At 40.8% G+C, this 26,296-nt stretch overlaps 1 protein-coding gene across 7 annotated transcripts in view; it reads left to right on the top strand.

The window, feature by feature from the left end:
- LOC127975811 (homeobox protein Meis2) overlaps nt 1–26,050 on the top strand; it is a 71,075-nt gene extending 45,025 nt beyond the window's left edge. For 5 of the 7 annotated variants that reach the window (XM_052579799.1, XM_052579801.1, XM_052579804.1 and 2 more), the window contains exons 9-13: nt 1,322–1,398; nt 19,751–19,809; nt 20,508–20,618; nt 22,138–22,223; nt 24,646–26,050. In XM_052579799.1, coding sequence (XP_052435759.1) covers nt 1,322–1,398; nt 19,751–19,809; nt 20,508–20,618; nt 22,138–22,196 — 306 coding nt within the window. In that variant the 3' untranslated portion in view covers nt 22,197–22,223; nt 24,646–26,050. The remainder of the gene's footprint in view (nt 1–1,321; nt 1,399–19,750; nt 19,810–20,507; nt 20,619–22,137; nt 22,224–24,645) is intronic. The other 2 variants (XM_052579802.1, XM_052579806.1) reach the window with 1 other exon arrangement.
- The last annotated feature ends 246 nt before the right edge of the window (nt 26,051–26,296 follow it).

Genomic DNA, 26,296 nt, shown 5'->3' on the forward strand with positions numbered 1-26,296 from the left:
TATTAGGTTAGGGTTAGTTAGTGGAATACGTTGACATATAAGTTGCATATTGTGTTATCAGATATAATTCTCATATTGTACCTCACACTCTTTGGGCCCTATTTTAACGATCTGAAACGCAAGTGTCAAAGCGAGAAGCGCAAGTAACTTTGTGGGCGGGTCTCGGCGCTGTTGCTATTTTCCCGGCGGGATAAATGGCTCTTGCGCCCGGCGCAAATCTAAAATGGGTTGGTCTGAAGTAGCTTCATTATTCATAGGTGTGGTTTGGGCGTAACGTGAAATAAACCAATCAGAGCGTCATCCAACATTCCCTTTAAAAGCAGGTGCGCAAGTTCCATTATGGATTGCTATTATTATGGCGTATTTACCAGGCGCACGCCAGGAGCGGTTCACAGCCGAGGAGACTGATGTTCTTGTAAGAGCAATGAAAGACAGAGAAGTTGTGTTGTATGGGGATGGGAGAATAATTAGCCTGAATAATTTGTGAGCTAGTTTTATGCCTATTTTTTTCACATCTTCGTGGCACACCACAATGATTTCCGTCATCTCATGTGTTAATATTTTTTTAGTGTAACAATTTATGATTTGCAAAAATAACTGTTGCATCTGTGTAGATTACATGAGCAAAGTGTATGCGCGTTGTGCACGCTATACATTATGGTCAAGCATGCGCCCTTAAAATAGCATAATGAACAACGCGCAACGCGCCACTGACTTTAGACTAGTTTTTTTCTGGTCAGTGGCGCAATTGTTTAATGGAACAACAAAATAGCACCAGGGATTGTTTGCGCCGGAACACACCTCCTTTTTTGCGCTGAACCGCCCAGGGAGCGCAAGTTCATTCACTAGTTTAGCGACGTGCTTCTGTGGAGGGAAAAGCGCGCTTTGCGCGGGTGCAAAATAGGAATGACACAAGCGTCGGTGTACAAAGTCAATTGCGCTGGGTGCAAGATAGGGCCCTTTGACTGTTAATGCTGAAGTGTTGTGAAGAAATTCCCTAAAGTAAAGCCCCGCCTTATTTGATTGATCTTTTTTTGTCAGTTTATTTGTCTATATTTTTGTGAAGCTGATGAGGCAGATAAATCTAAAATATTTTATTTAAACTTTTGATCATCTTAACAACAGACAGAGTGGTGTGTGATGAAGAATAGCAGAAGCAGCATCGTAAACATTTCTAATGTTTGGGTCAGACTCTAATAATTGGCAGAGAACTATTCGTTGTTGCTGCTTGTCGAGTAGTTGCTGTTGTTTAGCTGTGAGTCATTCACTGATTGTTGATTCATGATCCTGACGGAGAGTGTTCTCTTGTGTTCTCTTGCAGCACCCGTATCCTTCAGAAGAACAGAAGAAGCAGCTTGCTCAAGACACGGGACTCACCATCTTACAAGTAAACAACTGGTGAGTCAAGTCATCTCTTTTGCCAGCAGCGTTGACCGTCAGAAAGCATTTGCGTGCTGACTCTACTTGTGCATTATCACCATGGCTCTTTGCCGTTCGACATTTGTGTCCCTTTGATGCATTAAGGAGAAGAGAACATTGGTGCCCCTCCTCCCCGATCTGCTCCCCGCTGGATTAGAGCCACGGAGCTCTGGCCGGCAGCGTCTTTGTAGATGGCTTAGCTCATAACTGGAGGTGGTGGATTAAATAAAATGATCACAGAGCAAAAAAAAATGATATAGGCATTATTTATCAAAATATTCAGCCAGGCACTTTTTTTTATCACAGGCTTAGTTTTGTTCGCTACATTCTGCGGCCGATGTTCAGATTAATTAAGCTGACAGCTTCTTTTCAAAACACCGGGAAGGTATTTGCACGGATTTTCTGGCCTAACACAAACTTAATTATATGGAGAGCTATTTTATCAGTTTAATTCTGTGTAGTGGAGCTTCTATTAACAAATGAGAAGTCCCTGCCTTTTATTCACGGCTTCCCTTAATGTATTTATCAAAGCAGACTCATTTACGCGGCACTCTATCTATCAGGTACAGGCAGCGGCTGTCGGCTTTATCGGCCCGCAGGCCCACGCACAACCCCGGAGCCAATTGATTTTTTTTGCTTTTGTGATTCATTTTCCCCCTACACCTCATTCTGGTGCCGGCTCACAATGAGCAACACACCCGGAGAATGAGCGTGATTTGTCTGCCGGATCTGGCCAGGTACTTAAATTGGCCACAGGAATGCCGTTATCTGCCTTTCACGCGCCCGGTGGTGTGGATGGTGTTTCAATTACAGCGGTTACCGAGCTTTCATGCCGTCACACAGCTACAACAGCAGAAAATGTCGCTGCTTTGCCTGTTTCATGCTGATTAATGCTGAAATAACCCCAAACCCCCAAGATATCTATCTATCTATCTATCTATCTATCTATCTATCTATCTATCTATCTATCTATCTATCTATCTATCTATCTATCTATCCGATTGTCCAAGGTTAGGTTGTATTTGTGGCAGCATTCGCTCAGCTCTCAGATGTTCAATGTTAAATTTATTTGTAGAGCACTTTAAAACAACCTTAGTATACCAAAGTGCTGTACACAGTTACATTGATCCAATCACACAATAGAATAATCACGTCATTAGAAAATCACAGTCACAAAACATTGATAGCATGAGAAAAAATATACACATTTAAAAGACATTTAAACTGAAGAAGCTATTCCGATGGATAATGGCAAATTGTTCCATAGCTTGGGGCCAACAACAGTATAGGCTCTGTCACCCCTACATTTCAGTCTATGAAATTTAGGGTCAGTCTGTGAGCAAACGAGCAGCCGCATGAGCTTTACCAGCTTTCAAATACAGAAAGCTGGGTATCATTGGCATACCAGTGATATGACACAGTAAATCTCCTAAAGATTGAACCAATGGGTAGCATATACAGTGAGAACAATAATGGTGCCAAAGTTGAACCTTGAGGAACACCACATGAAGAATATGCTACAGAAGAGGAATATTACCCAATACTGACTGAAAATCTTCTGTTAGACAAAAAGGATGGAAACCAGTCAAGTACAGTGCCTATAATACCAATGCAGTGCTCCAAACTGAATACCATAGTCAACAAAATCAAACGCTGAACTGAGATCTAAAAGCACTAAGGCCATAGTGTTACCAGAATCATTAGATATTTAAATGTCACTAAAGACCATCAGAAGGGCAGACTCTGTGCTGTGTAAACCTTTAAAACCAGACTGAAAATATCAGAGAGACAGTTAGTACTCAAATAGCCAAATTGCCATTGATTTCTTTTTTTCTTTTTTTCCTTTTTTTTATAAAAACTGCAAATTTGAGATCGGTCTAAAGTTTGAGTAAACTACAGTATCTTGTGTGGGCTTCTTACAAACTGGTGTCACAGAAGCTACTTTATAACATTCCTGGTACAGCCCTGTCTTTTGACAGTTGTTAATGAAACTAGGTCTGAACCAATGTTATCAAAGATTTGTTTAACAAATCGTGATGGAATAACATCAAAAGGGAAACATGTGGATTTTAATTTTAAGGTGATTTCTCTGCATGTCTGTTTAAAAAACAATTCAAATTCACTCCACTGAGCAGCTGATAAAACTGAATCTAAAACGGGGTTGGCCATAATAGCTAACTGAGCCTTAGCATTATTAACTTTACCTACAAAATGCGCAAGACAATTTTCACATTGTAACGGTGAGAGCTCAGGAAAAAACTGAAGGGTTTAAAACAGAATCAATTTTTGAGAAAAGTGTTCTAGAGCAATGCAAGTTTTTTGGCAATACTTTCTAATAAATATTTCACCTTTGCAGTCTTGGCACTCTTTTAAATTTGTGCAATGAAACTTTCAGCATTTCGTATGACACTTGAAGCTCATCTTTCTTCCACTTACGTTCACATTGGCGACGTTGCTGTCTGAGCTCCTGAATGTCACTATTTATTCATGGTTGGGTCTTTCATTTTAAATGAATATGCTTGCGGGGTGCAGTAAGGTCTAAGATATTGGAGCACCTATTATTAAAAATCTTCACCTGTCCATCAACGCTCGAATGTGAAGTGATAGGATCTAAAATAAAAGGTTGATGAACCTACAGATACATATTTGAAGAATCAGTACAGGATTGAGCAGTTAAAATATGAGACCAACATACCTGATTTGGTGTCATGCTAGGTAATGGAGGAAGAAGAGTGGTAAACAACACCAGTATATGATCAGAAAAGATAACATCACAGAACTCAACATCAGCAACAGATAAGCTGTAGGTCAATGTCAAATCTAGTGTGTGACCAAGACAATGAGTGGGGCCTTTTACCTATTGTACAAAGTTCAATGAAGACATAAGATTTAAAAAGTCCTTGGCTAAAGCATTAGCAGCACAACAGACATGAATATTGAAAACACCACAGATCCTCCTGAAGTTCCTGCTGATTGACCAGAATGGCCCCGGAGTCCTTCTATGATGGTCATTGTGTGAATCCTGCATTGATATAGAGCAGGGGGAGAGAGATGGGCAGGGTGAGGTTTGCATGGATGTCCTGAATCAGGTCTTTGTTCGGAGGCACAATCAGACCTGGAGGAGGCACAAGAGCGCCCTGTGTAACGTGTCAACAGACAGCGTGTCTCCTGCTCTGACAAGCCTCTCTACCTGTCCATCTCTCTCTGCGCCGTGGATCTGATCTCTGCTCTGCGTGTGTGTCTGTGTGTGACGGTCACTGGTGTTGGTGTTTCACTATGTAGCATTGGGTAATTAAATCTGAGACTGTACAGTAATTCAGTTTGACCTGAGAGAGAGAGAGAGAGAGAGAGAGAGAGACACTTTACACACCACACTGTGTGTGTGTGTGAAGTCTGATCACATACTGACAGCAACATGCCTCTGCTAAACACACACACAGTATTCTGAAAGAAAGGAGGGTTTGTCTCATTATCGGTTGCTCTTGTAGCCATTTCTGGGTGTTTCTTCAACTTCAGGACTTTTCTGTCCCAAGGGTTAACTTTTATTGAAACTGTCTTGGAATCATTTCAGCATTAACTTCATCAAAAAAATAAATAAAATAAAATTAACCCCAGACCAAGAGTTAACTATAAAAATACTTCATAAAAATATGATTTATTACACATAAAACTTTGATCCAGTCAAATAGTGAAATATTCACCAACCATTTCAATAAGTACATTTATTTTTTTCGTTTTCATTTCATTTTTTTTTTATTTTTTTTATTTCCACCACAGAATAAATGATGATTTAAAAAGTGATGGAAGGACAATGAAGTTCCTTGTGTTAATGTCCACATGATGGACAGTATGATGGGTCTCTGCATTGTCACTCATGGAAACTCATCTGACTAATGAGCTGACAAATGGAGTATAACAGGTTACTTTGACATCTGCATGATTAGTGGATCTGATCTTACCTGATCCAACATAAACACACACTCTGCATTTGTCTCTTTATTGGTTGTTTCATCAGTTGTGTCTCAGCATCTAAAGACCGAATCATCTCTGCTGGTGTCCAGTCTGTGGCTCTGAATTTAAATGAATAATCATGATAGTCTGCTTATACTGAGACGACTGGAGAAAGGGTTTCATAACTCTCTCTCCCTCCCTGAACTCAAATGAGTCACGAACAAACAGATCAGCTTTATGTTTTTTATGACCCTTTCACTTGGCACAGCCAGCTGTTATGAAATTCAAAATAATGGCCTAATATTTTCCAAATGTGATGTAAAAAGTATAAACTGGCCTGTGAAGATGTTTGATTTTCCTGCTCAGAGCATGGGAAAGTTTGGAGGCATTGAGTTTAAACACACGGATCTACTCAGGTCTATCTGTCCCTGTGTTACACACTGGCCCAATCACGTTGAAGTTACTGGTCATCCATTTAACTTTGACCTAGATGAGAGCGTCCAGTCTTTTTCTGGACTCTCGCGGGCCACTCTTTCTAAATATACAGCGTAAGAGGACGAGTGGAGATGAGCGGAGGTGCGAGCTGCTGGCAGAGAACATCGTCAGCATTGCTTGCATTTAGGGACTGATAATTGGCAGTTAATTAGCAGAATTGACTCAGTTGTTGGTTCCCATGTGCCATCCTCACCCCCCGCTCTAGCCTCTCTCTCATAGCACCAGAGCACCCATCCACTTTTGGCACACTAGTCTGCATCTGGCCGATGGATGCCACACATTTAGACTAAATCAGAAAGATCCTCGTCACAGGAACCCTGTTCAGCTGAGAGAGGAGAACAGAGACAGAGGAGCAGAAAACACTGCTCTTCAAACAGCAGAGTACTGGAACTGATTCTGTGCCTCGGTGTTTTTGTCTCGTTTCCAGTACAATTATCTGAACATTCCTAAAACAAGATGCATTTACTTGAGAAGCAAAAAGACTTAAAGCTGCAGTAGGTAACTTTTGTAAATATATTTTTTACATATTTGTTAAACCTGTCATTATATCCTGACAGTAGAATATGAGACAGATAATATGTGTATAAATCAAGCTCCTCTGGCTCCTCCCAGTGTCCTATTGCCATTTGCAGAAAATCATCCGCTCCCGGTAAAAAACAACCAATCAGAGCTGCGGTCCGTAACTTTGTTTGTGTATATGTATATAATAAGCGAGTACACCATGAATCCATTTTCCAAACCGTGTTTTTAGCTTGTCCTGAATCACTAGGGTGCACCTATAATAAGTGTTTATATTCGGACTATTTTAGATTGCTTCGGGGATACCGCGGCGGAGTAACCCAGTACCTTTGTGATTCTTCATAGACATAAACAGAGAGAAGTAGTTCCGGCTACGATGTTCTTCTGCAAGACGCAAGCAGTTCTGTTTATTAACCGCTAGAGCGTCAAAAGTTACCGACTGCAGCTTTAAGAAGTGTTCGTAAGGTTTCATTGTTAACATTAGCTAATGCATTAGTTAACAGTAAACAATTAATATTAACAATTAACAATTAATAAAAAAGTAAAGTGTTGCCATTTTTGTTTTAAAAGGATCTGCCAATGGAGTCAAAAAAATAAACGTTTTTTATGTAGAAATGTATTTTTATATATGTATGTGTTACTGTGTGTGTTGTGCATTAATTATGAAAAAAAGAAGAAATAAAATCTAACACTTGTTCCAAACAGAAACTGAGTATCTTAAGTAATTTTGCTTCTACAGTAAATCTAGATATTTATACTGGAAAACAAGACAAAAATAGACAAATAAGACAAATCATTTTTGTGTGGTGTTGTTAGTGTAAGTGCAGTGAATGCAAATGAAAGTGATCCGGGCCACAGGAGGGAAACACTGTCATGTTCTGGGATGGCACGTTTTGTTTTCAGGGGGAAACACAGAGAGAAAGACTGAAGAAAGAGAAGCATCTGAGAGCAGAAGGTCAATGAGTGGGTTAATGTGTACGGTCTGCAGGTACAGCACACAGAGACGGCGTCTGTAGGATGGTGCTGCGCCTCGGGCCTTCTATGAGCCCAAGAGCAATTTTATTACTTTGTCATTAAAGCAATTTCACAGCAGTGTTGTTTGTTAATGAGAAGCTGCAAACGAGGAGGGATGTCCCGGACAGGAGCAGCACTGAGCTCCATGCTCTTTTTATATCACTGAAAAATAAATGCACACTCACCCTTCACATCTTCTCTGGACTCTGGCTTGTAAAAGAGAAACCCACTTAAAGCTGAGATAAAGAGTGTATTGCCACGGCTGTGTTTGTGAGCTGTCGCTGTGCTTCATATGTGTTCGGCTCGGCCGGTCCTGTGGAGGCTTCCTGTGTTTCACTCTCAGATGGATCAGTTGGCTTTTTCCAGTTATTTATGAGAGCCAGATCTGCTGCTGCTCATGCCGAGGATGAGGGAAATACAGCCAACATTAGTGAAATAAAGCCTGAGAGAGAGAGAGAGAGAGAGAGAGAGAGAGAGAGAGCGGGAGTCTTTCTGCTGACGCTGCAGATGAACATAGCGTGAACTCAGAGGAAGTTAAGAGGAAAGAGACAGAGAGGGAGGCTCTGGAGAGAAGAAGCACTGATAATCAGGATTTGAAGGAGCGAGGTTTGCGGGATTCTGTGCGTTACTTCACTTGTCACAAAACAGGGCTAGGAATAACTTTTACTCTTTTTTTGGCCGATGAAATCATCTGCTGAACCTTTAGAAAACAATGATCATGTACTGTTTCTTGTTTATGTCATGTCAAAGGTTTTGCAAACAAAATTTGGACAATGTCTAAATACATAGCTGTAATTAATAGATATTTTCTTGAATTATATATATATATATATATATATATATATATATATATATATATATATATATAATTCAAGTAAATATAGAAAATTATTTGTTGTTTAAGGGAATGTCTTTAATTTGGGGAATGGCTGTGTACAGTTGTAATACATATGTGATTTTGTTATTTTGTTGCAATAAACATTTTTGATAGTGCTTTATACAGTACAGACTGTTTCAAAGCAGCTTTGCAAGCAAATAAACAATAAATGAATAAATGAAATAAGATCACTAATGGGAAACAGTTGCAGGTTTGGATTAAAATATTATTGTTTGTAGTTTTGATAATCTTATATTTCCACATAAGAAAAATGTTTGTTATAAAAGGTTAAAAAATTTTGCAACCAAAAGTTGGGGATTGTCTGAATAGAGTTGTTATGTTGATGTTTTTGAGTAATTTTGTTAACAGTGAATATGTGATTTAGTTATTTTAATTATAAACAGTTCATTTAAAATGATAAATAGTACATAAATAGGTGCTGATGTCTGTTTTTACAGATTTAGTCTAAAAGCTGTCACACATCAGCTTGTAGTTTTCGATAAACATTGGCTATAAGAAAAATATCACTTTTCTTACAATAATGCTGGAAACCCTTGAGCTTTTTGCTTTAAAAAGCAATGAGACATAAAATACAGGTGTGAGACTCCAGACCTGATCAGTTCCCTCTCATTCCTAAGATCTATTTTTCTAAAAATCAATTTATGGCCCGTGCCGTGAGCTCCACGCCAGCAGCACTATCTTAAATGAATACTTCAGGTTTGTTTATTGAAGCGTGTCGTGCCAGCGAGCCGAGATGTTCTGGATGAAGTAGCAGCAGAAATGATGCCAGAACATGACACACAAACACTGGACTCGCTCCAAACCGTCTTCAGACGGGTCAAAACCAGTGCTTTTAAGGTCCCGTTTTTCACGCTTTTTTGCATCTTTGATTGTGTTTACAGTCTGCAATATAACATGTGTTCATGTTTCGCGTGTAAAAAAACACAGTATTTTTCACACAATTCACCTATCTGTATACCGCTGTTTTCACTGTCATAAAAATGGGCTGATGTCTTCCTTGTTCTATAAAGTCCCTCCTTCAGAAATACGTAACGGGTTCTGATTGGGCCAGCAGTTCCTGTGTTGTGATTCGACAGCAGCTGAGAGCACGCTGCCCTCCTGCAAAGGCTAGTTTTGGACTAGTTTTGAGAAGCAAGTGGGCAGGAGCGTGTGCTGGAGATGTATTTATAATCATAGGAGCGTTTTTACTGACGAGAAGCTCATGAACATCGCATTCGTTTTTTGCACAGCCCTAACATCTAGTTAACAAAGCTAAACAGTGTTGCCCTTTGTGTAATAAGTTACAGAAACTGTTAAACGCACCAACTTAAATAATAAAATACACTTACCGGTTGTGGTCCATAAACAATGCCTTCTCCAGACAAAGAGGGAACTGCTCCATCTTTCAAGAATAATCTTTGTGTGAAACCGGCATTAAACTGATTGAGATTGAGCAAGCTGTCTTCAGCAAAATGTGCTGCACATAGTTTTACATGTGGATTATAATTTTCGGGAACAGAGTTAGACATAAATTGTAACCATTAATCATCAAGTACAGCGTCCCTGGGAAGCCCAAACAGAGATGATTGGACTCCGAGATGAAAATAACAGCATTTCACAGCTCTTCCTTCTCCGTCGGAGCGCAACAAGGCCACGCCCCCTTTTTTATGAATTCATGTGGGCGGAGCTTGGTCAAAAAACTGTTTTAGTGACGTCATTACTGCAGGAACTAGAGGGATGTAGTCCAAACGGGTCGTTTTTTTGTAGGCGAATTCTGTTAAATATAATATCTCGCTTGGCATTGAACTTTGAGCTTTAGAATTGTACAGATATTATTTATACTCTAACAACAACATTACACACTAACTAAAGTTTAAAACATGGGGTCACGAAGAAGGGGATCTTTAAGTGGGTACGCTCATTTGGACATCTGTTTTAATAGAGGTTTCAATCTTTTGGCTGCGCTGCTGCTTTTCAGTGCGCCCTTCACAATGCAAGCTTCCTAATTCATCCCACCCAGAGCAGAGACTACATTACCCACACACCCTTGAATTTTACAAGTGAAAAGCGCATGTGTCACTTTTGCCGCTGTCACTGTCAACAACTCATTGAGGGCGGAGAGGGTTTGTGAAAGGCGCACACTCGACTCAGTTAATATTAAAATACAGTGAACAACACTTAGTATGCTCTCCTGTCTTCAGAGTCTGAGTACTAAGACAACACGGTCAGAATCAGATGATTCGCTGGCTGACACCCCACCAAGCCTGAATGATATCGCTGCAGGTCAGACGAAAGCTAATGAAGTAATGCAGTAACTCTATCTTAGTTGTTGTTACCTCAGCATGAGGGGAGTCATCAAAAAAAAAAAAAAAAAGATTTTCTCATTCTCAGTTTGGGCGTGAGACGGGAGCCCAGTGAGAGACACAGAAGAGACTGAATGGGGTGACGGGGGTGTGGAGGGTAATGACAGAGTCCTCGCAGGCGGCACTAAGTGAAAGGAGGTTAATTGAGAGGTTTCACTGATGACGGGCAGATCTCAGGCGCAGAGCCCTGCAGCGTAACTTACACTCCACATTAACCAGCGTTACCCTCCAACATCTGTACAGCAAGAGTAACAGTGAAATGAATACCTTAAATAAGGTATTGCTTTGGATAAAATTGTCTCCCAAATGCATAAATAATAATAAAAATATATATTTACTCTGCATGTTATATTGGGTCACATCCCTGTGTCCATAGTAGTTACAATACTTAGGATTTGAGGTCAGTATGATTTGCAACACCAAGGTAGTGGGTTTGATTCCCAAGGAAGGCATGATTAAACTGATTAAGCGTATACCTTGAATGCACTGCAAGTTGCTTTGGATAAAAGAGTTTTCCAAATGCAGAAATTATTTCTTGAAATTCTATGGTAACTACTCAAACAAAGCTGATCAAATGAATAAAAACACAGAGGGCACCTTTTCCCAAGACCCAAAACAAGTGCCAACATTTCCCCCAAGAGAGAAAGCCTTGTGTCGGGTCAGAACGGTGACGACCCTCTGTAATAATCAAAAACGACTTTAAAAGAGAGCAGAGCCAAGGTGCTGAGGAAGAGAGAGAGAGAGAGGGGCTCCTCACACAGGTGTGTTGACGCCTGGGGCGTCTTTGGCTCTGATTTGAGCCCTGACTATCATGTCTTTAAGGACGCAGCGTCAGATGTCTGTGAGCTTTACTGGGGCCAAGACAAACCTGCTGCAGTTGTCAGAGCTTGCTGATGCAGCCGGTGAAAGCGGAGAGGTGTTTCTGGTGTGGTAGATGGGCTGCTGTTGTGCCGCAGGACAGAGAGACAGCAGAAGTGCCAGAACAAAGTCTCGCTGTACAAACCAGCAGCTGCTCCTCGCCCGATCAAAGCAGCAGCAAGCGGCTCTTCCTGGCCCAGGTGTTTGACGGACAGCTGACAGCTGGGGTCGACTCGGACCCTCCGGACTCTCTCTCTCTCTGAGCGCTGCTTTCACATGGGTGCATGTTAGGGTGGTCCTCAAGAGAGTATCACAACTAAAAAGTAGACTTTCTGCAGGTGATTTTTAATAAAAGGTTTCACCTTTGCAAGAAAAGGATTGGCACCAAATATTTGGCAGATCCGACCTTATTAACCACCTCCACATGCTGGTTAAACATTGTGTTGTGCAAGTAAAGTGATTGCTCCAAAAAAAAATAGTCAAAGCTGATTAAAATAAATGGTTGAGACACCTGGGCTATAACAGATCCGGTAAAACAACAGACACATATGTGTCCCTGCAGCTCAGAAGCAGTCATCAGTAGCACAGGTGTATTTGTAGAAATAGACAACGATACATTGTATGGGTCAAAATTATACATTTCTCTTTTATGCCACAAATCATTAGGATATTAGGTAAAGATCATGTTAATGTTTCAAAACTAAATTTTTGATTAGTAATATGCATTTAAATATGCTTACTGTAAATATGCATAACTTTAAAGATGATTTTCTCAATATTTAGATTTGTTTGCTCCGTCAGATTCCAGCTTTTCAAATAGTTGTGTCTCAGACAAATATTGTCCTCCTAACAAACCATACATCAATGGAGAGATGATTTATTTAGCTTCCAGATGAAAAATGTTTTTGTGGCCCAGGGTCACATATTAGCATGTCACTGTATGCATGTCTACAGTCCCAGTGCTCTGATGAGTGAATGACTTAAGTTAACTGTTGAACCTTTAGCTTTTTTGCGTCCAGGCGTACATCAATGACGTCACAATAATCAATCAGGCCGGCTCATCAGAGAACAGTTTTAAAGGGATACTCCATCCCAAAATGATTTTTTAAATTATTAATCACTTCTCCCCATGTCGTTCCAAACCCATGAAAGCTTAGTTCGTCTTCGGAATACAATTTAATATATTTTGGATGAAATCTGGGAGGCTTGAGACTGTAACAGTGAAAAAGCATACGGTGATGTGGAGAGACACAGGTCTCTTGACAATGGAATTGTTGAATAAAGTCATTATTTTTGTTTTCTTAGCTTACAAACAGTATTCTTGTCGCTTCGTAACGTTATGGTTGAATCACTGATTGCAGATGAACTTATACTGATGATGGTTTTCATACTTTTCTGGAGCTTGACAGCGTAAGTTACTTGGCAGTTTATGGCACAGTCACAAGACTCCCGGTTTTCATCCAAAATATCTGACATTGTGTTCCGAAGACGAAAAAGCTTTTACGGGTTTGGGACGACACAGAGGTAAGTGATTAATGACGAAATGTTCATTTTGGGGTGGAGTATCCCTTTAAACAATACTAGGAACACTGGTAATCGGACCATCATATTAATCCACATTAGCATGACACGACACAAAACAGAGGTCATGTGGCCATGGTAAATGCAGAGCCCACCCTTTTACAGCCGATCAGGGCTGCTTTTGCTGCTCACAAGTTCTGTCGCTAAGAACATAGTTCAACAATTGGATGTTTCCTGAATCCAGAGCTGCAAGAAACATTCTGAAACAGCAGCGTGTAGTTACAGCTCTGGACTTGTGCGTAGAAGCAGAGTTTCTTATCACCATGACATGGGGAACTAAATAGATCATGCATGTGAGCAAAATGAGCAAGATAATGTAATGCATCATACTATGGTTGTTAACCAAAGAGTTATGTTGTTGTTCGTGAATTGCGTCCCAGAACGTTGTCTTGCATTAGTGGACCAAGTGAATTGAAGAAAATGTACGATTAATACGAACAAACTTGTTGATTGCTGCTGCACAGGACAGGTCTGATTCCCATCTGTTGTGGTCAAGAATCGCTCGTCCGAGAAGAACTTAGCACAATCCAGACAGAGCGACAGCGAGGACGGGTCGGTGCCGCAGTGCTATTGATTTATTTTAATTAGCAGCTCGTTAAATCGTGTCAGTTTACAAAACAAACATATAAGTCTGAGTCTGGTTTTCCACCGGGGTTTTAATGAGTTCTGCACCCCAGAACCCAGAGACAGACAGACACCTCCTCGAGAGGGAGACAGCTGGAGAACACAGACAGACAGACGGAGCGAAACACACACACACACACACTCGCTGCACTCGTCCATCTGCAGTAAATCAAGCGGGTGAGGTAATGCTGGTCTCACCACTCCTGTTTTAACTTAAAGAAGAGACAGAGAGAGAGAGACAGAGAGACAGCTCTGGTGTGTGTTTGGCCTGTGGACACACGTCTGACCCTGTTAGTGGGTGTAAACCGAGGAATTGTTTGCTTTGATTAAACCTGTGCCTTGCGTGTTAATCTGCGCACACTTCCTAGGTCAAAGTTGACAGCGGTGCTGTCCTCTTCCTCCCTCGAGCCGCCGCTGTTTTCTCTGTTTATTTCATTATCTGTTCATTTGTTTTTGAGTCTCATTAAAGAGTAACTTCATTAGTTTTGGTTGGTTGGGTCTGATATTCTGGCAGGACGGGATGTTTTTATTGACGAGCAGATGCGGGGTGAGGCGGGTGCGCTGGCTTTGAATTCTCGCTCGTGAATGTGTCAATCCGGTGACCCTGTTCCTGATTGGCCGGCTCTCGTCTCACCCTCCCGTATGATTGGCCGGGGCCAGGCGAGTGCTACTGCAGCACCAAAATGAAACTCTGTATAGCTATCTTTGTGAGGAAATTCACTGACACAATACAATATCTAGCTCCTTACCCTAGCCCTACCCATCAGAACTAAGAGCCTCATCCGAACCCTTACCCTAAACCTACCCTTTACCCAATTATAACCTGACCCCTAGAACCAAGTCCTGACCCTCAAACAGGCCTTTAAATCGCTCGTTTGATTTTAGGCCATAATCGTCTCTCTCTTTCTCTCTCTCACACACACACACACACACACACACACACACTGATCACGTGACCCCGCTCTTTGTCAGGAATTCCTGGACCTGCCCCTGAGACTCGCGGTCTGTCTCTCAGGAGAGTTTGGCTGCTGAAGGTGTGTTTGAAGTGAGGTTTGTGGATGTTGATGCAGCTCCACGCTAGAGCGAGCTCAAGTGGTCTCCTGCAGTCCTGAGTCCATAACTCACCTCCGCAGCGAGTCCATGTGTGTTTGCACTGTCTGATCACACATGTGCTTTATGAAGCCAGGAGACAGCAAAACTTGCTCCAACAGGGTACAAAAAAGGACAATACAAATCAGAATTGGAGATGGTTAATCATAATTATACAGTTCAAAACTGTAATTTCAATACAAATGTGTGTATGTATATATATATATATATATATATATATATATATATGTGTGTGTGTGTGTGTGTGTGTGTGTGTGTGTGTGTGTGATTGTGTGTGTGTGTGCAAATATGTGTGTATAAATGCATGTAAAATGTGAATTAACTAAATATACCAATATTTCAATAATTTTATAAACAGACTATTTAAACAATAATAAAAATAATGAAAAAAATACTACAATGTGTGAAATAATTGCATGTACAGGTTTGAACATGTAGCTTAAATATAGCTGTCATTCAGTATAGTATAGTAACAAATGCTGGTTTGATAAATTTATAATTTGCACATATATATATAAATTGTAAAATATTTTCTATAGTGAATTTAATATACCTAATTACCACCATATGCTATGAGGTTAAGACTGCTGAAATAGGACAGAAACAAATCATAATTTTAGAAAGGTATTACAGATAGTTGATGTTTAATTCTATCTTGTTACTGCATCACAATTACTAGTTCAATCTTAAATTAACAGTTCTCCAAAGAGCATGGGGTTTCTGGTTTATAATTTAAAGGCAGTGGGACTGTATTAGTGGAAAGTGGCACTGTTCTGAATGTGTTTTCTCATGTGCAGACCGAGCGTGTGTAAGGGACTTCAGAGCATTTAGTATTCTGAGCTGCGTCTCATGGAGCGTTTGTCTTTGTTGTGAGCGGCAGTAAAGGACACATTCTGTGGCATATCCAGAGAAATGACCCTGTCCTGACCCTTCACCTCTCCTTTAATTATTTGTTTGAAGACAGCATGGGGTTCCCATGCTGAGCGCAGCGGTGTGTGTGTGTGTGTGTGTGTGTGTGTTCAGCTCCGCTGTCGTAGTATATGCTGCTTCAGTAGAACAGAGATAGATGTACTGAATCATCTGAACGCCTGTTGATTTGGTTAAACACCTCATTAGTTCAATATTTATATAAGCTATGCTTTACCATTTTTGAGAATCTTAAGAATCTTAAGTATTTGGTGCATTTGTTTTGTTATTTGTACATTTTTGGTGTTTTTATATTTGTTTATATTTTATATTTGTCTCTATAATTCAAAATTTCAAGTATCCATTAAATTGATGTTTTATTTCTTGTGTTAAAATATCGGTAGCACTTTATTTTACAGTCCTGTTTCTCGTTCACATACTATGTACTTATTATAGTAATTACAATAACTATGTAATAACTAGGTACTAACCCTGAACCTACCCCTAAACCTAACCCTACCCCATGTAGTTACCTTGTGTTACCAGAACTTTCCTAGATAAATACACTGTAAGTACACTATAAGTACATGTAAGTACACGTACTGTAAAATAAAGTGCAACCAAAATATCAAATAAGTTGACAGAAATGAAGGCTTGAGTTTGGAGAGAAGTGCTGTATGTGTGTGTGTGTGTGTGCGTGTGCGTGCCTGCGTGCGCGTGTGTGTATGCGTGTGCGTGTGTGTGTGTGTGTGTGTGTGCGTGCCTGCGTGCGCGTGCCTGCGTGCGCGTGTGTGTATGCGTGTGCGTGTGTGTGTGTGTGTGTGTGTGCGTGCGTGCGTGTGTGTGTGTGTGCGTGTGTGCTGGTGGGTGTTGTTCTAAGCACACCCCATTAGCAGCTCATGGGAGGAGGTGAAACTGTTATCAGAAGAGGGTCTGATAATCTCAATTGGCTTTACTCACACTGATAGAATGCACAGCGCTGCTGGGCCGCTCCTGCAGGGTTACTGTGGCAACATGTGTGTGTGTGTGTGTGTGTGTGTGTGTGTGTGCGTGTGTGTGTGTGTGTGTGTGTGCGTGTGTGCATGTGAGGGAGGTCGGTCAGTCCCAGCAGATAGTCTTAAAGAAATGCATAAATCACTCTTCTGTCTCTCTCTGGTATTTCTTGTTTATGAGGCAAGTTTTTTTTTTTTTTTTTAGGGTGTAATTTAAGTGATAATCTATAATCAGGATCAAGTGTTTATTTTGTGGTAATGGTTGACTGACTGTACATTATGAATAAAATAAAAAATACAGTCAATACAATATGTATAAAAAACACTTTCTATGAAGCAAGTATTTATAATACATTATAAATGTATTCTTAATGTATTATAATAAATGCATAATGCATTATATATATATATATATATATATATATATATATATATATATATATATATATATATATATATATATATATATAAAACTTATAATATGTTATATCAACTCATGAATAATCATAACAACAATTATAATACATCATAAAACTTAGGTATGTGTGGTTATAAGTTAAAGAGTATGATTATTTATAACACAATCTTCTTCATTTACAGTATAATGCACTGTATCATATCTTGACTTGTTTATTTCAGATCAGTATCTTACTACAGCTTGTGACTAGTTAGATGGTCAGAGTTATTTGAGTGTTTCTGTGGAGCTAATATTAATTAATAAATGTGAGATTAATACTCCAACTGAAAAAAATATTGCAATGATTTATATAGTTAGATTTTATTTTGATGGTCCCCTTAATCAGTCGACTATAAGTGACTTTGCCACTACATGCCAACTAACTCTCATTAGAGTATCAGTCTGCTCAAGAATGGAAGTATGCTAGAATAAGATGATGTACTTGACAAGACACTTACAGTCAGTTTATCTGTCAGACACACGTCAGTTACGACACAACAGCTGTCTGAAGGAGACCATCAAAATAATCAGTTCATCGGTCAATCATACACATTCATCTGATCTGAGATCTCATTGCTGTTTCAGAGAATTATTATTATTATTATTACTACTTATAAGTGACCACTTTAAGTCAAGTAGCATTAGAAAAAGGGCAAGATATGAGACTTATAATATATTATAACTATGAGAAATATAATCCATTGTAAAAGTGGATGCAACGAGGTCATTGTGTTATAAATCATCATACACTTAATAGCTATAACCACAAATAAGAAAATATTATAATACATAAAAACTGTTCTTATGAATACTCATGAGATGATACAACATATAAGCTTTATGCATTATGTATGCATTATAATGCCTTAAGAATATCCTTATAATGAATTATAAATATTTCTTAAATATATACATGCTTGTATTTGTATTTAGATATATATACATAATGAATATAAACAGTATACTACACACACACACACACACACACATATAAATAAAGTAAATACTGACCTCCATCAGTCCAGTTTAGAGTAATCTTACACAGATATTTGAGCACACATTTGAGCCCAGTAGTAGTCTACTGCTGATACAGGTGTGTGTCCATGTGACAGATGATCTCAGTACCCACACATGTGTGTGTGTTTACACTCATGTTCATGATGTTCTCTCTGTCACTCAGTTATATATGTGGCTCAGTACTAGTGCTCCTTTAGAAGCGCTCCTGTGTTTCAGACAAAGAAAGCAGACATATTCCTCTTTTCCCAGCATTCGTGCAGGGAGCTTCAGCATGTCATTGTGAAGGCACAGCGTTTAAGTTAATGGAAGGTAAGAGCATGTACGGCGGCTTCAGGAGGGATTAGAGCTCAAATTGATTCCAGTCCTGCTTGTATCTAATGACCGGTCCCATAGAGTCGCCCTGTGTGCGCTCGCCCGCTTCTTTTATGCGGGATAGCCCCAGCATGATCCGAACCCTCGCTCTAATATCAAACACATGTGGGGGCCTTTACTGCTGGCTTTTTTAGTACAGGTCTCTCCCGGCCGTTTTGCCTTTGACACGGCCCATTCTGCATTAAAACGGTTCCCTGGGCTGGCACTGACCTCCCGATGACCCCGGCGGTCCGGCGCTCAAAAGCTGCAGGAGAGGTTTTGTGGAGCAGGGCTTATTTGCCTTCGTGCTGGTGATAAAACTTCAGACAGGCTAATTGATGGTCTCGCTGACAAAACAATAGCTGCTGAAAGCCTGGAGCTCATTTACAGACAGCTGGAGAGGAGAGAGACCCCTGCCACGGGCCCTCACCAGGGGGCAGGGGACCCACTCAAAGAGCCGCTTGTATCTCAAACTTCACCATCCTTCTGAATGCCTTGTGTGCGCTAACACATGAAGAATAATGTTTGTGCATGTGCGAGGCTCGGGCTAAAGTGTAGTCTCTGAAGTTGCTTGTTTGATGATCAACTTCTTCTTAGAAGATTATCCAGAAGAGTATAGAGCTTTAAAATCAATGTGGAGAACAGCTCAGATCATTTGATGAGAAATGGCTGTGATCTCTCTTGGCAGATCTGAGCATGCTGTTGAGATCTCCTTTAAGACACATGTGAGATTATGTTTGAGAAGCAGATAACGTCTCCACGTATCTGATTGATTGTCTTGGAGAATTAATTCCAGATCTCATTTCTACAAGGCAGAGTAAACTACTCAGACTTTTTCATTTATTAGAAATCAGAGAATTATATTTTCAAATATGAACAATCCTGAACTCCTGAGTTCTGGTTTACCTGGAATGGTAGAACTTAAGTCCAGACTAGACTGAGTACACAAGAGAACACCTCAAGTCCAAGATATATATCTTTTATTTTTTTAATGATTAGCCAAGATCAGCTAATTCGAATCCAAGTCCAGGCCGATTCCAAATGTTCCAGAAATTATGATCTTGGATCTTGGACTTAGTCTGGTCTTGTCCATAACTGAGTACTACAACACCGCTAACTGCTAATGCTACTAATACTAAGTGTTTAATATCAGCCACGTGTTGGGTTTGTGATGGCAGGTGATGTAATGGGTCTTGTTTTTCTCTTGTGTTTTCAGGTTCATTAATGCCAGAAGAAGAATAGTGCAGCCCATGATTGACCAGTCAAATCGAGCAGGTAAACATCATCTCATCTTCTCAACACTGTTGGTGTCTCACTTGAGAGTCCATGAGCTTCTCTCCTGTGTCTATATGCTCCAGTGAGAGAAGACTGAATCTAATTGGATGTTCCTCTATCTCGCTGGTTGGAGGGACATTAGTGAATCTCAATGCTAATTGGCCTCAGGAGAACTTTACAGTAATTCTGGAGCGTTTCACTGTTTCTCTTTGTGTTATGGTCCATTAGAAATGATCTCCATAAGCATTCATGAATTCACACCAGAAACGTAAAAGAAATTGTCTTGTTTTCGAGTTAATGTTTCTTGCTGTGCTGAAGCTGGGATGATTCGAGCACAAATGAACTGAATGAAATGGACAGGTCATGTAGCAGTGGCATTTTTATTGATGAAAACACCAGCACATGAATGTAGATTTTCAAGCAAAGTTTCAGCGAAAGCATCAGCACCACTGCATGGTTTCTAGATCTCTCTGCTGAACCCAAGACCAGTGAAGCAAGTCAAGAGATAGACGTCCTTCTGTTGTTATAACCTCCTCATGTCCTGTTGATGCATACATTGGAGAAAGGCGTATGTGTGTGTGTGTGTGTGTGTGGCTGATGAACAGCTCATCGTGTTTGGGCTGCTGCTGGGATAATCGCTGATTGTCTGGTGTGTCTTCTCTCTTCTTCCCCTGGTGTCCACGTTTGACTTCACTCAGGTTTTCTTCTTGATCCTTCAGTGAGCCAGGGAGCGGCGTACAGTCCGGAGGGGCAGCCCATGGGCAGCTTCGTGCTGGACGGACAGCAACACATGGGCATCCGGCCGGCAGGTGAGATCCAGCGACATCTTCCTATGATCATCTCTTCAACATCTCACTTCTTTTGTTTAGACTAGGGGTGTCCATTCCTGCTCTGAAGGGCCAATGTCTTGCAGAGTTTAGCTGCATCCTGCTCTAAGGCTGATGATACACTGAGCAACATCTTGAGCAATGTTCCTGGGCAACCAGTTGAGACACAGGACCCATAACTGATCTTAAATATCCAAATAGAAACATGTTACCCATTCTCAAAGGGAAACTGCCCAAGGAATGTTGCGAAAAAAAAAAAAAAGTTGCCCAGCAAAATTGCTCAAAAAGTTGTCCTCGTGTATCATCAGCCTAACACACCTGCCTGGAGGATTCTAGTAATCCCACAGACCTTGACTAGCTGGTTAAGGTGTGTTTGATTAGGCTTGAACTCTGCAGGACTGCACACCTCTGTCTAAGTAATGCGCTGAATTGAAGAAAACATTGAGACATCCTGATTCTCAGATGTTTCTCTTCCAGTAATCTCAGGTGTCTTGCTAAAGGAGATGAGGCTAATGATACATGAGGGGCAAAGTTTTGAGCAATGTTGCCATCAACGGGCAAGCAGGTGAGACACAGACCAGTCTAAAGTATCCAGATAGAAACGTGTTACCCATTCTCTTTGGGAAAGTGCCAAAGCAATACTGCTCAAAAAAGTTGCCCAGCAAAATTGCTCAAAGAGTTGCCCCCATGTACAGTATCATCAGCCATAGAGTTTCAGAACAGAAAATATCTCCGACTGCTCAGAAGCCTGCTTTCAAAAGACTCATATCTCTTTAGATTCTCTCTCAGCTGCTATCTATGAGTGCGTTTACCAAAAGTTCCCTTGAACTCTATTGGTAACAGCAGAACTTGCAACCATAGTAGCTTTTGGGAAACACACATCATATTGATTTTAACCATTGTTTAGGAAGATTCAATTCAATTCAAGTTTATTTGTATAGCGCTTTTCACAATGTAAATCATTACGAAGTAGATTTTCAGAAAATATTCATGTTTCTACATTACATTTAGGAGTAGGTTATTAGTGGTGACAGTGGCAGAAATGTACAGTAAGAATCATTAAACTTTGTGATTGGAATAAAACATTGTGATTAAGCAATATTTGGTAGTTTTATATGTTGTTCCAGTGTTACCATCATCTGAGGTCTTCTGGGGGGTTGGCATCATCTCTCCTCAATCAATACCCAGAAACAGAGAAACAGATAGAGACTGAATTAGAGTAGCTGCTCTTCCAACCAAGCAAAGATGATGTGTTCAACCCAAGCAAAAGAATGAAAATGTGCATTTGATCAGATAGAGCTGAAGTAGAGTTACGAGATTCATCATGTAAATGCTTGGCTAAAAAGATGTGTCTTTAAACTCCTTACCTGAGCAATGAAAGAACAACCAGGTTTCTCGGAGTTGTTGTCAGTTTCCCCAACTGTCAGTTTGTTCTCCTCCTGTGTGTTTGGGATGTTGGGCTCTGCTGGGCACTGACTGTCTGTGCTGTTTGTCTCTGCAGGTCCTATGAGTGGCATGGGCATGAATATGGGCATGGACGGCCAGTGGCACTACATGTAACGGCTGTACAGTAAAGAAAAGGGGGAAGTAAGTACACTGGGACTCTTTTCTTTCTCCGCCTTTCTTTCAAGAGTCTTTCCTGTCCGTTTCCTGTCAGAATTCCCCTGAAAGCCCAAAATAACACCACAGACGCTTCACTTTACTCTGTGATTGCTAAACATCAGGGGCAGGAGAAAAGTCAGGTGAGCCGCCGCTCGAGCAATGTTTCCTTCACTAAAGGAGGATTTATTTATCGCTGCAGCGGCGCCGCGCTCCACGTCACATGCGGCCAATGCAAATGTTGGACAGTTGGGGTGGGAGCATCTCCTGGGGTAGAATATGACGGGGTGAAATTAAGCGGGCTCCAGTGAAGCGATAAAAAAGGAGAAGTGAAACTGTCCTCGGAGTGACATAAATCCGTCAGGGGAAGGATTGATGGCCAAATTATCTTATATGCAAAGACGGGAGCAGTGCAGTACATTACGCTCCCGGAGAGAGATATAGAGACGGCGGGTGACACGGCCATCCTTCACCAGGGGAAGCCGCGCGTCTTTTCTTTTTTACTGGGAACGGAGGGAGATGGAATGGGAATATCTGCAGATGAGAGCGTGTGGGCTACGGAAGGATGGCATTAAAGAACGACCGCATGTAAACGCAGAGATCTCCTCGTCTGATTGAGACGGCCGCCGGCGCCGCACCACTGACATTTGAGAAATCAAGACGTATGACGTCCCAAAGGTGGCAGGGCACAGAAGATTTTATTTAACACCTCTACTTCCTGCTCAATGAGCCTCAATATAATAACACTTTGCTTGATTAAAAGAACCCTTTATATGTAAATAGACGGCAGTTTCCTGTAGGTCACCATAGCGATGCTGTGACGACCCCCCCCCCCCCCTCGTTAATAGACTATGAAACGTGGCGAGAGTGTTCCCTAAAACAGCCGCGGAGACAACATTTGCTCAGCTTGGATAATTTTTAATACGGTGTGGGATAATTTTGAGACTATTTAATTACGAAACATATTTTATGCTTCATGAGCAATTAGATTAATAGCTTAATACAGAGGAATATTAGCCATCTCTGATTCGATTACACACACACACACAATATGCTGTATTTGCTGTTTAATTATGATCGGCGATGGAGTGTGCTCAGAGAGGTGTGCTGTGACTGAAGGATGCAGATCTAGACCGAGGTTTACAGCAGCACACATCTGCTGCACATTTAAAGGAAGAGCTACTGTGGCTTCACTAGGTTTTACAAGATCACTTTAATAAACACGTGCATGTCTGATGATTGTGTGGAGAATCCTGCACTCCAGGATTGTGCAGTGAGTGCCTGATGACCTTGGAGTGACCCTGTCCCTACTTTAAATGACTGTTGTAAATGCCCCTGGGGTCATGTTACAAAACATGACGGCACGTTTCTGAGTCAGGGCTCAGTGCTATAAATGTATTCGGTCAGCACATGCATCTGTGCTTCTAGTTTTCTTTACGGTCTGTGGCTCAATTAATGGTTTCCCGTGTAAGATCTTGTCCTTTATATTAAGCGGATATTGTGCTGTTCACTGAGAGGTGTTAACCAGCCCCTAAATAATTTAGCGAGTTCGTAAAGGAACTTGAATCAAATCAGTTTGCAGCGGCGCAGCTCGTTCTGTCACTGATTTCATCTGGGATTCGACCGCTCTGAGCGCTGATAAGATTAGGTTGTTCCTGAAAGATCCACATCAATTCACTGCATGGTGCCAGCAACGCCAAGATCATGGGTTCGATTCCCAGAGAATGGAGCATGCATGCATTTTGAACAGTCTTGTTCTACTGCGTGATTGAGGATGGATAAGTGAAATGAATTCTACCTCTACAGTCAAAACTAAAATAATTCAGATTAAATTTTTGATATATTTTTACAAGTGAGTGCGGGACACTATAGTTCATTTATGTAAGTAAGGAAATGGTTCAGACACTTTGACCTGAGCATGTTTTGCTGAGATGTTTTATCTTGAATTGCTAATGCGATCTTTTACACCACAGACTGAACAAAATGAAGCATTGCTTGGTAATTGGTTAAGCTGAATTAGTATTATCTAACTGTGTTCTTAAATTTAACAGCTGACAGCTATTCAGGAGAATTCATTCTAGCTTCTTATAAAAGTTATCTGACATTATCAACATTAATTAGTTAACATTAACAACATTAACAGTTCAACTCTGACTTCTTGTAATATTTTATTACCATTATCTAAACTATAGCGAATAAACTGTGAGAGATGTCTAAATAAGTTTAGCTTTCACTACATGTATCTCCTATTAAGTATGTCACTATAGCATGCAGAGATGCAGGCCGTCTTCAGATGTCTCTGCTCAAGTGTGCTCTTTGTTTGAAAGATCTGCATTAGCTGCAGACACGTGGCCTGAATCCAGATCGCACTGGTCTCGCTCCGCTGACTGTGTGTTTCTCTGAATCTCAGGTGAATCGAGGCGCGCCGGGGAGTTCGTACCTCAGTGTGGTCCTGTGGGCATCACCTCCTCCACCAGAAGCCCCTCGTCATCTCCTCATCAGCCTCGACCCGTGTGGCCATGCTAATGCACAGACCCCCTCCTCGACCTCGACTCCTCTGACCCCTGACCACAGCACTGCTGGACCGGCCAATGACCGAAGGGAACCAACCAATACTGGACAATGACCCCACGAAAGATTTGTGAAGGAAAAGAGAAAGCGCTGAAGCATCCGACAGCAGAATTACAAGCTTCTCACGGAATTCCAGACGAGCTGTGATCGTTTTTTATCTTGTGAACTTTTGTTACTTTTGTTGCTGGAGGACCAAGAGCTGACAGAAACACTTTGTAAAGTTTTGGGTGTCTGTTCAAATCAACTGAGGATGTTTCCGCTTATTAAACACACACACACACACACACACACACACACACACACACCATAAAAAAAAAAAAAAAGATATTAAAAAAAGACAAAAGAGACTCCAAGAGTTCAAACTACTGTAGAATAAAAGCATAGAAACTAAATTAAATCTTGTACATTTGTATCCTCTCTCAGTTTATGTTTCATGAGCTAGTCCTAGAGTAAATCGTTGCCCTGTTTTTCACACTGTGTGTGCCGACCCCGAGCAGAGGAGAGGAACGCACCACGATGATTCCTCCTCCATCAGAGCTTCTGCCGACTGGAGCCTGCTCTCCTCCTGCTCTTTTCCCTCATGCATTTCCCCTTTCTGGTCCATGAATGAATGTTGCCCTGTAGGTGAAGTTCTTCGTTTGAATTGCCCAAGCACTGGATTGTGTTGCTTTTATACGTTTTTATTTGATTATTATTGTTAATATTATTATTATTAATTTTGTATCTGGGACTCTCAGAGTAAGAGCCTTATGAAGGACGTGTATCCTCGAGAAAGCCGCCCCCCGCAGCAGTGGGATCAATCTATATCCGCCGGAAGGACGACAGAGACGCACGCGCTTCTGCACAGTACTCCAGAGACGCGACCGACGCGGAGGAAAACTTTAAAAGGATGACAAAAAAAAGAACTTAAATTATGAACTCAAAGCTCGGTGAGAAGCTGAGAGAATATTGTAAGAAACTTCGTTCAGAGTTCAGTCTATTAATTGTTTCATGTTAGATATTCTATGTGTTTACCTCAACTGAAGACGAATGTTTTTGCTAGTTTCAGATCTGCTGTGGCATTGATATTGTTATGTCCATGATTCCCCTTCCTTTATCAGCACGTGCTCCACTAGAAGATGAAAACTGTCTCCCTCGAGCTTTGTCACAAATACATTCAGTACTTGTATGAGGACTGTGGCGTGATGTTTCAAAGGTGTTCAGTCACAAATGCTGTAATAAATATTTCATTTTTGATTTTGGTAGATTCTTGTGTGTTGTACAGTGTGTTGCACATGGAAAATAATATCAAATCTGTAATGCATAAACAATTATTAATATATAACAATGCATCATATATCATTCATTATTCTTATTTGCTACGTTTGCCGATAGCTCGTGACTGGTGAGGAGTGTTTTTCACTGTTGTTGTTGTGTAAGGGATCTTGGCGCCCGAATGGTCTCTAAATCCGATCTTCCTTTAAGAGGTTTGTTTTCGACAGAACAACCCC

Source organism: Carassius gibelio, chromosome B17 (assembly GCF_023724105.1).
Source record: "Carassius gibelio isolate Cgi1373 ecotype wild population from Czech Republic chromosome B17, carGib1.2-hapl.c, whole genome shotgun sequence".
In the NCBI taxonomy this organism is placed as follows: Eukaryota; Metazoa; Chordata; class Actinopteri; order Cypriniformes; family Cyprinidae; genus Carassius; species Carassius gibelio.